The sequence below is a fragment of the Panthera uncia genome, chromosome A2 (genome assembly GCF_023721935.1).
Source record: "Panthera uncia isolate 11264 chromosome A2, Puncia_PCG_1.0, whole genome shotgun sequence".
NCBI lineage: Eukaryota > Metazoa > Chordata > Mammalia > Carnivora > Felidae > Panthera > Panthera uncia.
In genome coordinates, this window is record NC_064816.1 from 5,596,293 (window position 1) to 5,612,535 (window position 16,243).

General features: G+C 51.7%; 1 protein-coding gene and 1 long non-coding RNA gene across 4 annotated transcripts; one reads left to right on the forward strand and one right to left on the reverse strand.

The window, feature by feature from the left end:
- Positions 1 to 2,106: 2,106 nt before the first annotated feature.
- On the forward strand, positions 2,107 to 15,928 carry LOC125928978 (uncharacterized). 3 transcript variants are annotated; one of them, XR_007459783.1, is made up of 5 exons: positions 2,107 to 2,860; positions 3,852 to 3,999; positions 13,347 to 13,480; positions 14,448 to 14,560; positions 15,550 to 15,928. It is a non-coding gene; the product is annotated as an uncharacterized LOC125928978 (long non-coding RNA). The 3 variants fall into 3 exon arrangements; XR_007459782.1 differs by lacking the exon at positions 2,107 to 2,860 and adding an exon at positions 2,954 to 3,145 and having other exon boundaries at positions 3,810 to 3,999; XR_007459784.1 differs by lacking the exon at positions 2,107 to 2,860 and adding an exon at positions 2,954 to 3,145.
- Positions 4,583 to 6,162, reverse strand: RETN (resistin). Its single transcript, XM_049639830.1, has 4 exons — positions 6,091 to 6,162; positions 5,784 to 5,908; positions 5,352 to 5,429; positions 4,583 to 4,842 (listed from the first exon to the last, which is right to left on the reverse strand). The coding sequence occupies exons 2-4, from the start codon at positions 5,896 to 5,898 to the stop codon at positions 4,706 to 4,708; spliced, it is 330 nt and encodes a 109-aa protein (XP_049495787.1). The 5' UTR covers positions 5,899 to 5,908; positions 6,091 to 6,162; the 3' UTR covers positions 4,583 to 4,705.
- Positions 15,929 to 16,243: the final 315 nt, after the last annotated feature.

Sequence of the window (16,243 nt, forward strand, 5' to 3'; positions counted from 1 at the left end):
TCCCTCCCTCCCCCATTCATGCTCTGTCTCTGTCTCAAAAATAAATAAACGTTAAAAAAAAATTTTTTTAAATCATCTTAAAATTTTCTAGCAGCCGCATTAAAAAGATAACATAATGTATTGTACTTAGCATAGTACAATTATCACTTCAGCATGTAGACGAGACTAAAAAATTATTGAGATGCTTTTGGTTTTTGGTTTTGAGACCTTTCGGTTTTGGCTTTGAGACCTTTTTTGGTACTAAATCCTTGAAAACAAACGTGTCTTGTGTTTACACTTAAGGCACATTTCAAGTATTTGATGGCTGCCCTACTGGACAGCGCTGGTCTAGACTATTGATGAAGTTTTGGGGTGATGGGTCCAGAGCCAACGGCCAAGAAAGAATTCTTAAAGATGTCTTGGTGCAAAAAAGGTGATTTTATTAAAGCATGGGGACAGGACGCCTGCGCAAAAAGAGCTGTGCTGGAGTTGTGACAGGTAACTCAAATATGCCCTCATTTGGGAGGGGATCAGGGGTGGAGTAAGTCTCTAAGGAATTTTGGAAGCAGGGGTTCCAGGACCTTGCGGGGTTGGCTGTTGCTAGGGAAACACCATTTATTACTGTTTGATAAAACCTCAGTCACGAGACCCTTCAGATGTATATGGGGGAGGGGCCAGAAGCTGGGAGGATGGTTGCCAGCATATATCTTGGGGCAGTTGAGATAAAGGAAGTTGATTTACAGGATCCTTGAGGTAGGGATCGTGTTAAGCTAAGGTTTTTTTGCCCCCAGGAAAGTGTCATCCTTGAGGCAGCTGAGCTCCTAGAGGGACGTCACTCTGCTGGTCACAAGGACTTGTCAATGGGCTGTAGGCAGTAAGCAGATTTGATTTTTCATTTGCCTTAGTTTCCCACATCACCATGGCAACTACTTAAACCCCTTTCCTTTGTTCTTGGGTAGCTGGGAGTGTCCAAGGAATATCACACAGATCCCACCCAGGCGAGGGGGGTGGGGTAGGGTGGGGTGCTAGTTTGTGCTCAGCCTGCCTCGGCCTCCCTCATCAGCTATCCTAGTTTCCTCCCTTTGGAAAAATAAGTAAAAGAGAATTTAAAAGACTTTTATGTGGGAGAAGTATGTTTTAGCTCTTAAATGTGCGATTAAACTGTTCTCTAAACTATTGCCAACCTTGTCTGCTCAGAGATTGGTTTAATAGTGATTCGATGGCAGGGGCGCCTGGATGCCTCAGTCGGTTGGGCCGGCCAACTTCGGCTCAGGTCATGATCTCATGGTTCATGGGTTCGAGCCCCGCGTGGGGTTCTGTGCTGAGAGCTCGGAGCCTGGAGCCTGCTTCGGAATCTGCGACTCCCCCTCTCTCTCTGTCCCCTTCCCAGCTCATGCTCTGTCTCTCAAAAAATACATAGACGTTAAAAAAAAAATTAAAATGGGGCGCCTGGGTGGCTCAGTCGGTTAAGCGGCCGACTTCGGCTCAGGTCACGATCTCGCGGTCCGTGAGTTCGAGCCCCATGTCGGGCTCTGTGCTGACAGCTCAGAGCCTGGAGCCTGTTTCAGATTCTTTGTCTCCCTCTCTCTCTGACCCTCCCTTGTTCATGCTCTGTCTCTCCCTGTCTCAAAAATAAATAAAACGTTGGGGCGCCTGGATGGCGCAGTCGGTTGAGCGTCCGACTTCAGCCAGGTCACGATCTCGCTGTCCGTGAGTTCGAGCCCCGCGTCAGGCTCTGGGCTGATGGCTCAGAGCCTGGAGCCTGTTTCCGATTCTGTGTCTCCCTCTCTCTCTGCCCCTCCCCCGTTCATGCTCTGTCTCTCTCTGTCCCAAAAATAAAATAAAAAAAATAAAAAAAAAAAAAAACGTTGAAAAAATAAATAAATAAATAAATAAAACGTTAAAAAAAAATTAAAAAAAAAATTAAAATAATAGTGATTAGATGGGAGCTCCTCCCTCTGACCTTAGAAAGAAGTCAGCAACTGAGGAATTCAACTCCCTTTCCTGATGTAACAGCCGCGGAGGAGCCGGACCAATGGGCAGCTGGCTCTGCTGTGATGGACAGGTGCAGGGGGTGGGGCCGCAGCACCTCACATTACGGAAGGTCAGTTGAAGCCAAGACCAGACTCCAGCCCTCTGGCAAAATGGTAACTGTGAAAATGGAGGCCCACAAGCAGTCATGAGAGGGCTCTGTGGGGTTCCCTGACCAGCCCCCTGCCATGGAGTAATGGTCTCAGTTTTCTCTTAAGAAAGAATATGTGTCTCAAGTCCAACCGACCGTAAACCAGAGGTTGGTTTAGAGTGGGCACATGATCCAGGCCCAGCCAATCAGAGTCTAAGATTCGACACAGGGGTGGGCAAATGAGCCAGAGTCAGCCAATGAAGCTCAGGCCCGGGACTTTTGTTGCATTTACCAGGAAAAAAAGGCATTTCGTCTTTTTTTCCTCTCCACTGGGACTCTCAGAGACTGGGAAGATGTAAGCCTGGAGCTGTGATGGGGAAGGACCTGCTGAGAGAGAAGCCAGCACTGAGGAAAGCAGACCGGAGAGGCAGTCGGGTCCTGGAGGCATCATTTGATACCTGGATCCAGCCATACCTGACATTATTCTACCCTGAGCCTCTCAGTTACATAACCCAGAAATTTCCTTTTACTTTTGCTCACACTAGTTTGCAGTGGCATTTGTGGCACTTGCAACTAGACCAATCTTGGCTGCCTCGCGGGGCTGGGCAGTTGGCAAATGAGGAAATGGAGGCTTAAGAAAGGAGCTTGCCTGTCCAAGTGTGCACTGTGGGACAGAGAATGACTGTGTTGGAAGTGAAGGCTCTGAAGAGTACCTTCTTGGGGTCCAGATACAGGGGGACAATTGAGTGGGACTTGGAGGTAAAGACACATTCTGATCAGAATCTGGGGACAAAGGAGGGCACCCCCTCCACATCAGTGAGGGGGCGGGACAGGCCAGGTACTAGACTCAACTTCTCTCCTCCTCAACACACTTCTGACTCAGTGGTCCCACCTCAACCCCATGGCCGCCGTGGGGTTAGGAGGGAGGACCTAGGAGAGGAACCTCTGGATTGGGGTCTGGGTGGGCTCCAGGGGCAACAGGAGTGTTTGTGATGTCAGCTTATGGCCACCAGGAGCAGACAGGAGGCTGTGGCATCGTAGGAGGTGGGTGGCGGTGGAAGGAGAGTCCAAAACATCTTGAAAACCAGGATCCCACCCCATTGCCCATTCCCAAGTCCCTGGAGCGTGCTGCTGGGGACTGTGACATTTGAGGCTGGGGTCCCTTTCAAGACTGGGCACCAAGTGTTCTGAAGTCTGAGTCTGTGTCTTTCAAGGGACTGGGTTTTAAGATAATTTAAAACTATCTTAACTAATAGGATTATTATTTGATAATAATAACAATAATAATAATAATAAATTAGGATTAGGAGTCCCAGGGAACTGGACTCTGAATCACCAGATTTGTGCCCCCAGGAAGCTGTGCAGGGGTCGCACGTGACTCATCTTCTGGGTCAGAATTCAGACTGAGATCGCGGTCATTCCAGGCTGGGATGGGGACTCTGTCCAGGGCTTAAATATGTCTATGTGTCTATGCTCCTCTTTCCACGGGCACACCTTTGTGATTCAGGGGTGCCTCCTTGTGCCTACGTGTGTGTGTGTGTGTGTGTGTGTGTGTGTGTATGCGTGTGTAGGCACGGTGTATCCCTGTGTGACCATAGTAACTAGGTTGTGTACTGTGTGCACATGGCCGTGTGTAACTGTGTCCGGACATGGAGGGTGTGCACCTGCGTGGGGTATCCACGTGCGTATGCGGTTATTTATTTAACAGACATTTCCTGAGTGCCTACTATGTGACATGCTCTCTTTGAAGCGCCAGGGATACACCAAAGAGCGGACAACTACCCTGCACTCTGTTTTCATATTCAAGTGTCCGTGAGGGTGTATCTGCCGCGGGTTGTTAACTCCTCGAAACGGCGCCTGCAAGTGTGAAAACGTGAACTCGCGGTTCGTGGCCTCAGGTAAGCGTCCTCAGCCGGCTCCGGTGGAGAGTCCTCCCTGTCCACGGCCTGGCTTTGCCTGTGCCTTGAGGGACTCTCAGTGAGGTTGGGGAGTGAGGGACGGGGGCTCAGGACTCTGGGCTGAGAGGTGATTCAGGGGTCCACCTTGACCCTGGGGCTACTGGGGGCTTGGGGGGCCTGGAGGGTATGAGGGATGGGGGGGGCGGGGGTCCCCGTGCCGTCCAGACCTAGACCCCTGATGAAGCCTCGTTGTGGGGGCTGGGGCAGAATGAACCAGCGCCTTCCTGGAAGGCCAGAGACCCGAGGGTGATCGTCAAAGTGGCCTCAAAGGTAACACCCACTTCCCCTCCTGAAGGAGGCGATGCTCCTTGGGTGTGAGTGTCCTTAGAGGAAGTTGAGGCCCTCTTCTCCGAGGCAGAGGTGGGGGCAAACATGGCAAGAGGGGGATGGCCAGAAGAAAGCCACGGGCGCCGCCCCCCGGCCACCGCCTCCCTCCAGCGTCTACGTGCCCCGCTCTTTTCGGAGACGCCAGCTCTCTCCCCCAAACCCCAGCAAGACAGCGCGGCGCCCAGACCCTCGCCGTCGTCTTCTCAGGGTTTATTTCCAGCCCCGCCCCTCCGAGGCCTGGCCTCGCCCCATCTGAGGCCCGTCCCCGCCCCTCTGAGGCCTGGCCACGCCCCCCAGCCCGAGCCGCGCTCGGGCGACCTCAGGCGGGGGCCTGCACGCGACAGCAGCGAGCCCCCGTCCAGTCCATGCCCGCGCACTGGCAGTGGCAGGTGGTCTCGGCGCGCACGTCCCACGAGCCGCAGGCGGAGCCACAAGTGCAGGCGGTGACGGCGAAGCCTGCGGGCGAGAGGGGAGGGAGCTTGGCCCCGAGCCGGAGGCTACGGGCCTGGGGGTCGGAGGGGGCTGGAGACTCCAACACCTGGGAATGGGGGCCGCAGTGCTTGCGGCAGGGAGGCCGGCGGCTGGGGGGCCTGGACTCTCCGGTGTCCTAAGGAAATGCGGTCCCGGAGCGGGGGCGCGGGGAGGGCTGGGGCTGCAGACCAGGACTCCAGGGAAGCGGACTCGAGCAACCGAGGCTGGGGGCGCCTGGGGGGCTCAGCTGGTTAAACCTCGGACTCAGCTCGGGATCCCAGGGTTGTGGGATGGAGCTTCGCGTTGGGCTCCTGCTGAGCCTGGAGCCTGCTTGGGATCCTCTGTCTCCCTCTCTCTCTGCCCCTCCCTTCCTCTGTCTCTCTCAAAATAAAGAAACCTTTAAAGGGAAAGAAATAGAGGCTGGTCTTAGGGGGAGGGGGTACGGGGTACTGGGAATATAACTGAGAGCCTGGACAAAGGACTTCTGTACTCACCTAAGGGGCAGGTGGCCAAGTCACCCCTGGAGGTGACCGTTCGGCAGCTCAGGCCGATGGTCCTTATTGTCTCAAGGACTGTGGGAGAAGAAGGGACCGAATGAGACCAAGCTGCCCCTGCCCCACTTTCATGCTGCCGGGGTGGTTTGGAGACCCGCCCAGGGGGTCTGGAAAGCGCTTTGGAGGAGGGCCCAGGTGGTCGGGGCCCTGGTGGAGAGCGAGAGCCGTGGGCGGGCAGCTCACCGCCTCCCAGGCTCCCATGAGTGTTTTTGAGGAAGGAGGATTTGGGGCTTCTGCTGAAGGCCGAGCTGCATGGGGGCTGCGGTTGGGTCGGGTCTGGGGGTGAGGTTTGGTTCTGGTTGGGGCTGGCTTCACGGTGGCTCTATGTCAGGAGTTAGAGGGGTTTCTGAGGCCCCTGCTGAGGGTCCTCACTTGAGCGGGTGCCGTCCTGGATCTTCTCATTGATGGCTTCCTCCACTGGACACAGAGACCTGCCACACACCAGCAGCCCCAGGACAGGGAGGAGGAGGAGGGGAAGAGCCTTCATTCCGCAGGCACTGCAAGAGGGGACCAAGACACCCACAGCTGGGTCCGGGGAGGATGGGGCCTACAGAGCAGGAGGGATATGGAACCCTGGGTCCCTGTGGGGGACGCGGCTGGAGTCCCCGCTTTACCATGGCCCCCTCGGGCTGGGGCTCTGGGCTGAGCCAGGGCTGGGCTCTGGGCAGCCGTCACTTACCCTCTGGATGGACTCAGCAGGCCAAATCTCGGACACTGATTTCGTGCCCCTGCCACATGTCCCTCTTTAAAGCTTCTGAATGTGGAGCTTCCTGTCTTGGCAAAGTTTCTTGGCCCCCTGACCCTCCCATCCCACATCCGGGGCCAAGAGGAAGCCCCCAGGCCAGACTCCAGGGCCCTAGCGGTGGGAAGCCCTGCCCCCCTCCCCCCTGCCACAGTTTCCCCATTCAAGAGCCCCCCCTTGTCACATCCGGGCTGGGGCTGGTCCAGGAGGTAGTGCCTGGGGCATGATTCCAGAAGCCCTGGTTCCAGACGCTGGGAGTTTGCATGCAGGGGTGGGGAGTGCAGGCGAGGCCAAAATAACCTCCCCGTGTGTGAACTGCATAGGAGGTTCATACCCGGATGCCCATCAACAATGGAATGGATACATTCATGGTTTATTTTCCTTCAATGGAACGATCCGCAACAGATGGTGACAAACGACAGCCCATGGGACAAATCTGGCCCACTGTCTATTTCTGTGCAGCCCAGGAGTTAAGCATGGTTTTACGTTTTGGGGTTTTTTGCGTTTTTTTTTTTTAATTATTATTTTTTCAGGGCGAGAGAGACAGAGCGTGAGCGTAGGAGCAAAGAGAGAGAGATGCAGAATTCGAAGCAGGCTCCAGGCTCTGAGCTGTCAGCACAGAGCCCGACTGGGCGCTCGAACTCACGAACCGTGAGATTATAACCTGAGCTGAAGTCGGACGCTTAACTGATCGAGCCACCCAGGCGCCCCAGAACCTCATTCCTTTTTATGGCTAATATTCCTCTGTATGGACAGGCCACCTTGTGTTTATCCATTCTTCTGTTAGTTGTCGTGTGCATTGTTTCCACCTATTGGGTGTCGGGAATGATGCCTCTGTAATCATCGGTGTATAAACATCTCTGAATCCCTGCTTTCAGGTTTCTTGGGTATATACCCCGGAGTGGGATTGCTGGATCATATGGCAATTCTATGTTTAACTCTTTGGGGAGCTGCCAAAGAGTTTTTACATTTTTAAATCGTTGGGGGAAAAAATGTAATCCTTAGTGACATATGAAACGTATATGAAATTCAAATCCCAGCGCCCATAAATAAAGCATTCTTGGAACGTGGCCATGGCCACTATTTTATAGATTATCTGAGGCTGCTTTTCCTAGGTCAGTGGCAGAGTTGAAAAGTTGTGACAGAGACTGACTATATGGCCTACAGAGGTGAACCTGGCTATATCTGGTCCTTTACAGGAAAAAAAAAAAAAATTGCCCACCCCAGTCAACAGAAATGAGTATGAATGAGAGATCACACTGTATCATTTGCAGCTATATGCAATAGTCTGGAAGATTCTCACCATTATAATTGTGAGCAAAAGAATCTAGGCCAGGGGTGCTTGGGTGGCTCAGCTGGTTAAGTAAGCATTCGACTTCAGCTCAGGTCATGATCTCACAGCCCATGGGTTCGAGCCTTGCTCTGTGCTGACAGCTCAGAGCCTGGAGCCTGTTTCAGATTCTGTGTCTCCCTCTGTCTCTGCCCCTCCCCCACTCATGCTCTATCTCTGTCTCAGAAATAAATAAACATTAAAAAAATTAAAAAAATAAATTTGAAAAAATACATTAAAAAAAAACAAAAGGACCAAAAAAAGAAGAAAGGAAAAAAAAAAGCACAACGAATCTATGCTGTTGGAGGATGGAAGTTTCCTGGGGAGTCTGATGAGAAAAGGGCAGATGGAGGGTTTCTGGGAACGGAGTGAAAAATTTGAGCTTACGCTCAGATCCGCACCCGTGTCTTTCTGTATGTCGTATTTTGGTGAAAGTGATAGGTGTGTGTGAAATCCCTGTGTAAAAACAGCCGTGTACACGAGCCAAAGTATAGGCAATGCTTATTGAGCACCTACTATGTGCCAGATGTGACGCTATGCACGTGTGTGTGGTGGGGAGCAAGGGGACACCCCTCCCCCCCCACCCCGCCCTGCACTTTGCCCTGTCGGAAGAAGACAGACACCAAGAGAGTGCTCAGCCAGCCTCAACGCCCACCAGTCACTTGTGCCCTGAAGGACAGGAACCCGGTTCTGGGAGAACTTCTGACATTAGAATGTCCCACCCAAGGGACGCCTGGGTGGCTCAGCTGGTTGAACGTCTGACTCTTGATATCGGCTCAGGTCATGATGCCACGGTTCATGGGTTCGATCCCCGCATCGGACTCGGCACTGACAATGCAGGATTCGCTCTCTCTCCCTCTGCCCCTCCTCTCCCCCTTTCAAAATAAATAAACTTAAAAAAAAGAAGAACATGGCCCCCGGTGGAAGAATCCAGGGAGGGTTTGTGGAGGAAGAGATGGCTGAGAAGAAATCAGAGGATGAGACAAGTTAAGCAAAAGAACCAGTGAGAGAGGGCTTTCTGGGTGGAAGGAACAGCATGTCCCAAGGCCCTGGGGAAGGACAGGATGCACCAGCTTTGAGGAACTGAAAGAAAACTAGGGGGGCAGGAAGGCAGAGAGCCTGGCTGGGATAAGCAATGTCACAGGCTCCCTTCCTTGAAGGGACAGACACAGCTTGGGCACAAGGGTGACTCAGGAGGCAGCAAAAGTCATCGTTTGAGAGTTCTGGCTCTTCAAACCCTTTGGTCTCAGAACTTTTCGGGTAAAAGCTTTTGAGGGGCACAGAAGTAGCAGCTCTGACTTCAGGTTGGGTGAAAAGCAGGGGGAGTATGAGGAACCCCTAGGATTCCTTGGAATCTTAGTTTGAAAACCCTTAGTTAAGTAACAGGAAAGGGCCACAGGCCTTTTCATTGTCTTTAAAGAAAAATAAAATATTTTCGGGATGCTTGGCTGGCTCAGTCAGAAGAGCATTCGACTTTTGATCTCTGGGCTGTGAGTTCCAGCCCCACGTGGGGTGTAGAGATTACTACAAAAAGGCAAAGTTAAAAAAAAAAAGAAAAAGAAAAAGAAAAGGGGCACCTGGGTGGCTCGGTGGACTGAGCATCTGACTCTTGGTTTAGGCTCAGGTCGTGATCTCAAGGTTCATGGGATGAGTCCCTCACCGGACTCTATGCTAATAGCACGGAGCCTGCTTGGGATTCTTCCTCTCTCCCCACCCCTCCCCCACTCATGCATGGGCTCTCTTTCTCTCTCTCTCTCCCTCTCAAAATAAATAAATATTAGAAAAGAAAGAAAGAAAGAAAATAGAAGTGCCTGGGTGACTCAGTTGGTTAAGTGTCTGACTTCAGCTCAGGTCATGATCTCTGGGTCTGTGAGTTCGAGCCACGTGTCTGGCTCGCGTCGGGCTCTGGGCTGACAGCTTAGAGCCCAGAGCCTGCTTCGGATTCTGTGTCTCCCTCTCTCTCTGCCCCCCCCCCCCCGCCCACACACAAACACTCACGCTGTCTCTCTGTCTCTCAAAAATAAACGTTAAAAAAAATCTTAAAAAAAAGAGAAAATGTTTTCATTATCCCTGACTTCTTTTTTTTAAGTTTATCTATTTATTTTGATAGGGAGCGACAGAGAGAACTCAAGAGGGGGAGGGGCAGAGAGAGAGAGGAGGAGAGAGCCCAAATCAAGAGTCAGACACTTAAGCGACCAAGCCACCCCTTTTTACCCGCCCCCCAGATTTCTATCAATGAAACTGAGTTCTAGTGGCCTCGATTTTGCATCAAATGCTATCAAATAAAATTCCAGAGCCAGGCCTTTAAAATGTATAGTATGGCAATCACACACTTTATTGAGGGATGATTTTCGTTAAATAAACCACATCTATCTTAAGCATTCAGTTGGATGCATTTTGACAAACATATATACCTGCAGGCAGCACGAATGTTTTGTTTTTCCCAAGTATTGTCTCTTTGAAAAATAAGGTGTAATTTACATGAAGTAAAATTCATCCTTTTTACTGAGGTCTATGAGTTTCCACAAACGCATAGAGCTGTGTGATTATCAATACCAAATGCTTTTTTCTTTTAATATTTATTGTTGAGAGAGAGACAGAGACAGAGCGTGAGCAGGGGAGGGGCAGAGAGAGAGGGAGACACAGAATCCGAAGCAGGCTCCAGGCTCCGAGCTGTCAGCCCAGAGCCCGATGTGGGGCTCGAACTCACAAGCCATGAGATCATGACCCGAGCTGAAGTCGGACGCTTAACCGACTAAGCCACCCAGGCGCCCCCAACACCAAAGTCTTCTAACTTAAATGATGGTTGGAAAAAAAGGAGTTTCCCAACAATCTGAAGGAAACCTGTGTCCTGAAGTCTACTGCAGACAGAGAGGATTTTTGTGCCCCGTACAACTGGTTCTCCTGTGTGGTGCAGCAGATCCTGGAAATATTCACAACTGTTAGCGGCTTGTGTTCGCCTCGGTTACTGTACATGTGCCCTTGAAGGATTGCTTTGCAGGCACGGAGCCTGGGGAACTGACCTCTAGAAGCAACATGAGCTTCCGGTTGGTTTCTCGCCTCCCTGGGCAACAGACAGCTTGCTGTTCTGGTGACAGAGCTGAGCTGACAGGTGGCTGAGCCAAATCAGGAAAGAATCATTGACACTTGCTTCCTGTCCCGCATGAATGACAGGAAAGTAAAAGCCTCGGAACGCTGCCCGATTTCTTTAAGCGAGAGCTGGCGAGCCTGGCTTCATTTATAAACACTTCTGACCTGGTGGGGGAGGGGTGGGGCAGGCGGGGAGTCTGCAGGGCAGAAGGGGGAGTCTAAGCAGCAGCCAGCAAACAGCACAGGTTTGGAGACGATAAGCTGTGGGCTCTGGCAGGAGCTGACCAGGCCAGGCTGTCCCCTGGGGCAAGGAACAGAGAGAGTCTGGAGGCCGGGTGGTAAAGATCGTGGAGTTTTCCAGTGTTAACTCCCTGAGATTTTCCTTTGCAGAGACCTACTCCCGCCTCTCAGCGTCCCTGGCTCGGTTCCTTGGGCCTGTTGCCTCCTTGCGGAATATTTTCCATCGTGGAGGCTCCTCAGGGAGCTCTGAGGTGATCCCATCTACTGTTTGTGGAGAAATTTACACATGTGACCACCATCCTGTCAGGTAGATGAGGTTATTATCTCGACAAAAGGGGTTGTTGAGGCTCAGAGAGGCTAAGTGATTTGCCTGAGGTCACACAGCAGGTTGTCCCCACTTTCCTTAAAAAAATAAAAAGAAGGGTAGGGGCCTCTGGGCGGCTCAGTCGGTTAAGTGTCTGACTCTTGATTTTGGCTCAGGTCATGATCTCAGCTGTGCTGACAGCTCAGAGCCCAGAGCCTGCTTCGGATTCTGTGTCTCCCTCTCTCTCTGCCCCACCCCCGCTCATGCTCTGTCTCTCCCTGTCTCAAAAATAAAAATGAAAAATTTTTTGGAATTAAAAAATTAAAAAAAATAAAAGGAATTCCAAGAATACAGAAGTTTATAAAATAAATGTCCCCCATATTCCTACTCATGCAGAGTAATCAAAAAATGGGGCGATTACAGAGCAACCTGCACCCCCCCCTTCAGCTGAGGAATATGAATATAAGGGGATAGAGGGGAGGTCTCATCTGGCCGGAGCCTCCACACCCCGCCTCCACCACGGCCTCCCGCGCTCCCTACGACCGCCTTTCCAGTTCTCCAAGCAGCCATGTGCAGTTTTCCAAAATGGGAAAACTCACCTGGGTGAAGTCGATCACTTTCAAAGGGGAGATTTCAGGCTCAGATTTGCCCAATGCCAAAATCTTCCCTTTTAACTAAGGCATGTTCCCACCCCAACCATGGGGAGCGTGGTACATGGACCAGGGAGGGGGTGCATGGAGAGCAAAGTCAGGGGGGTAGAAAGAGTTTTGTAGAAACTGCCTCCATCCAGCCTGGCTTTTTTTGATTTCACATATTAATTTTTTTAATTGTTTTTAATATTTACTTATTTTTGAGAGAGAGAGAGAGAGAGAGAGACAGAGCAGGGGAGGGGCAGGGAGAGAGGGAGACACAGAATCCGAAGCGGGCTCCAGGCTCTGAGCGGTCAGCACAGAACCTGACATGGGGCTCGAACTCACAGACTGTGAGATCATGACCTGAGCAAAGTTGAATGCTTAACCAACTGAGCACCCCAGGCGCCCTTCAATCTTTTTTTTTTTTTTTAATGCTTATTTATTTTTGACAGAGAGACAGAGACTGAGAGAGAGTGGGGGAGTGGCAGAAAGAGGGAGACAGAGGATCTGAAGCAGGCTCAGCGCTGACAGCTGAGATCCCAATGCGGGGCTTGAACCCATGAACCACAAGATCATGACCTGAGCTGAAGTCAGACGCTTCACGGACTGAACCGCCCAGGCGTCCCTAAAATAGCTCTTATAAGGAAAAGCAACTGAAATGTTAGTTTCATTATGCTCATCGACTCGGCTCTGGGGCTGTGAAACATGATCGTTTCGCAAGGTCCTCCAAAAGTCCTAAAAATACAGAAAATTCCTTGACAGCTGTAATCAGGTCATAGAAAGTCCTAAACCATTTTACCTTTTCCTGGCACCCTATGGCTGTGGAAAACGCCTCCCGCTATCTTGCATAAATGTCATATGCTCATCTGGACGGTGGACAGTTTACCAAAGTAAACAGAGGAGGGTAATAAAGTGCAGTAAATAGTGTCCTATTCTCTAGGAAGGTGTTTTTTGTTTTTTTTTTTTTAATGTTTGTTTATTTTCGAGAGGGGGAACAGAGGATCCGGAGTGGGCTCTGTGCTGACAGCAGAGAGCCCAGGGCGAGACTCGAACTCGCGAACCTGTGAGATCATGCCCTGAGCTGAAGTCAGATGCTTAACCGACTGAGCCACCCACGTGTCCCCCATACAACAATCTTAAAAAAAAAAAAAAAAAAAAAAACTCATAGAAAAAAGAACAGATAGGTGGTTGTCAAGGCGGTTCGGGGGGAGGGGTGAAGGTGAAGGTTGTCAAAAGGTCCAAACGTCCATCTAGAAGATGAATGAATTCTGGGGACTACAGCTAACATTACTGTATTGTATATGTATTCTTTTAAGTTTGTTTATTTTTTCTGAGGGGGGAGGGGCGGAGAGAGGGAGAGAGAGAATCCCAAGCAGGCTCAGTGCTGCAAACTGCCTTATAAGAGAATAGATTTGTAAAAGTTCTCACCACACACGCGCACACGCGCACACACACACATTCACACACGGTAACTATGTGTGGGGTTGGATGTGTTAAGTAACCTATTACAGAAATCATTTTGCAATACATCCATATATCAAATCACTACCTTGTACACCTTACATTTATACCGTGTTATATGTCAATTACATTTCAGTAAAGTTGGAGGGAGAGAGTCCACACGAGGGAAACCATACAGTGTTTGTCTTGCTCCTTCTGACTCGCTAAACGAGGCTTCACATGGATCTGCAGAACCATCCAGAATGGGGCACCACACAGAGTGACTGCTTCGTACGTGTTGCCTTCCCTTACCATTATTCCATTATTTTCCCAGAATTTCCCCAGCCGCCGACAGGGATTGAGGCTCTGAGTGCTCTCAAAAAGCACTGTGGTCACTAGAGGCAGGGGGTGGGGGGTGGGGCAGAGCCCCAGCCGGGACCTCCCCGTCCTGTCCTGTCCCCACCGGCACCCCAGCCCCGATGACTCCGTCCGTCTCTGGCCCCCGCTGGAGCAGAAACTTCCCACTCACAAGACAATTTCTTCACTCTCGATGCCTTTTCACAATATTCTTGGCAGCTGTTGGTTAACTTGCGTTTTAAGATTTTGAGTAACTTTAGAACGACAGAAAAGGGAAGCTCGCCTCGCCTCCTCACTGTCTGGGCTCCCGTGGAACAGACATTCTCCTTTGATGTTCCTCCCTGTCTGGAGGTTTCCTTGGCTCACTGAGTCACACTCACTTCCCGTTCCTGTGCTGGGGCCACGGAGCCCCTTCCTACCAAGGAAGGTGAAGGCGTGGGGCACTCCTTCCTCTGCCCCTTCCTCTGCGGGGGTCCTGCCTGTCCCCATGTGGCCACCACCCCTCCTGCCCAGCTGGCAGCTCCAGCGAGCCCTGGAGCCTCACGTTTGCTGTAAATTGAGCAAGTTCGAGACCACAAACCTTTCCCCTCCTTGTATGACTTGGATGAGGTATTATTCTAGAAGAGGCCCCAGGGCACGGCAAGGGTGGAGAACTCCCACTCGGTGCATTCCTGATGCTGAGAACCTTAGTCCTCACTTCTTCTGGGGCGGGCCCTCGGACCCTCCAAGGCGCTGATGTTAGCCTGAGAAATCCTTTTTTGCTCCCTTTGTGGGGCCCTCCTTCTTAGCCTGCCCAGGGCTGGTCCCCATTAGAGTGTTAAATAATAATAATATTGTATCAATAATGTATTATTATGATGATCATCATTACCACAGCCAGAGTTTCCTGGATTCTTCCTAGTTGCTTACAATGTGGCCGTCCATCACATGGTCTCCACCCCAGACCTCCCTGATAAACTCAGATCCTGCTGCCTCCTGGGGCTCCTGGGGAGAATACCGAAGACAATGTATCAGGTTGTTGCTTTCTGTGGCTTTCTATGTCCAACTAGTTGCGGAGGGAAAGGTCATTTGAGAAGGATCCCAGCTAATTCCAGTGGAAGGATTAATAAGGTTGGAAATAAGCCTCAAGAAATCATGGGTCCAGGCGTTGAGACTTGATAGCAGCTAACACCTTTATGGGGAGAACTGGTGGGGACAAGGGGGCATATGCCCCACTCCCCCCAACCCACAGATCAATTGAAGCATCATGACATTATGGATCCCCTGAGAAGGTACAAGTATCCAACTCCACCAGGGAGAGAGGATTCTCATCTACAGCTTAAGCTGATCTAGGCTATGGTGCTAACCACCTGTTGACCGAGGAAACCGCACGGTGGGGATGGTGGGGACAGACGCTAAGGAAAAAGTTGCATAGGGTCACGAAGAAGCAGCCAGCCAAATCCAGAATGGGGGCCATTCCCCAGGACAGGAAGACAACCCCAAAATGTCCTAGTTGGGATAAATGTCCTGAGGAGATAAGGCACTGTGACATTTGAGCTAAAACGAGAAGGAGGGAGGGATATGGAGATTGGGGGAAAGAGCATTGTAGGCAAAGAGAACAGCAGGTGCAAAGGCCCTGTGGCTGGAAGAGCGTGGTGTGTTTGAGAGACAGCAGCAAGTCCAGCCTTGCTGTGGCTGAGGGAGCCAGTGGAGTCACGGAGGGACCTTGTTAAAGCAGAGAGAGGGAGGTTGGATCGTATTCCCATAGGAAGGTTTTGAGAAGTCTGAGTAATGCCTGCAGAGGGCTTGGCATGATGCCTGCGACATGGTCAGGGGACCCGACACTGCTGGCTGCTGTGGCCCAGAAGGGTCTGTGAATATCTGTTTGAATCAAAATGTCCTTAAGTCGGAGACGTTACAACATCTCCCAGGTACAAATAAGGGGCAGAGGCCGGTGTAAGCACCAATTTTGTTCCTGCGGGGAAGCACGGAGTCACCGCTGGCTTACTTCTTGTCGTTTCCAGCCAGGGCCACCCAAACTCCAGGCGCAGACTGGAAAGTGTGAAGAAACCGAAAAATTGAGCCACAGCGCCCCCTGGTGCTCGCAGCGCTCACCTGCTTAAGCGACATCCCCCCCGGAAAGCGAGTTTAAATATTAAACTGTGAAACTATCTCCCTCCCACTCCGGCTCGGCCAGTTAAAAGGCTTCCCTGCCGAGGCCTGGCGGGGAGCCGGGCCTCCAGGGCGGGCGTCTCACCGCCACCCCGCACCCCACTCCCTCGACGGACCCTGTGCATCTTCCCGCCCTGTTGGGAGTTTCGTGTAAATCCTAGAAGTAGAATTGCGGGGTCAGAGTGTTCAGCGCTTCTCCAAGGCCCCACCTGCAAAACTGCGTGGGCGATTTTTTTCTGGGGAAAAAAAGTCCTTAGATTTCCCCGAATTCTCAAAAGGATAAGGGGGCTTAAATCAGGGCCACGTCCTCCAGGACTGGTAAGGAAGCTTCCTGTGCGTCCTGCCTCTGCCCATGCCTTCCCGGTCCCAGTCTTGGACGGGCCACATCCCGAGGTGATAGAATGGAAATAAGCAACGTTCCACTGGGGGGCGCTGTACCCACCCATCCAGACCCCCTCCCCTGGCACCCCCCCCCCCCCCCGGAGCGGCCCCCCCGGGGGGGCCAGGCCCCCCCCCCCCCCCCCCCCCCCCCCGCCCCCCCCCCCC

What these genes read in the sequence shown, in the direction of transcription:
- RETN (XM_049639830.1), bottom strand. Translation starts at nt 5,898, where the DNA reads ATGAAGGCTCTTCCCCTCCTCCTCCTCCCTGTCCTGGGGCTGCTGGTG. An exon ending in CCAGGACGGCACCCGCTCAA is followed by an intron (nt 5,430 to 5,783) that starts GTGAGGACCCTC and finishes CTTCTCCCACAG; the next exon opens with TCCTTGAGACAATAAGGACC. An exon ending in CTTGGCCACCTGCCCCTTAG is followed by an intron (nt 4,843 to 5,351) that starts GTGAGTACAGAA and finishes TCTCGCCCGCAG; the next exon opens with GCTTCGCCGTCACCGCCTGC.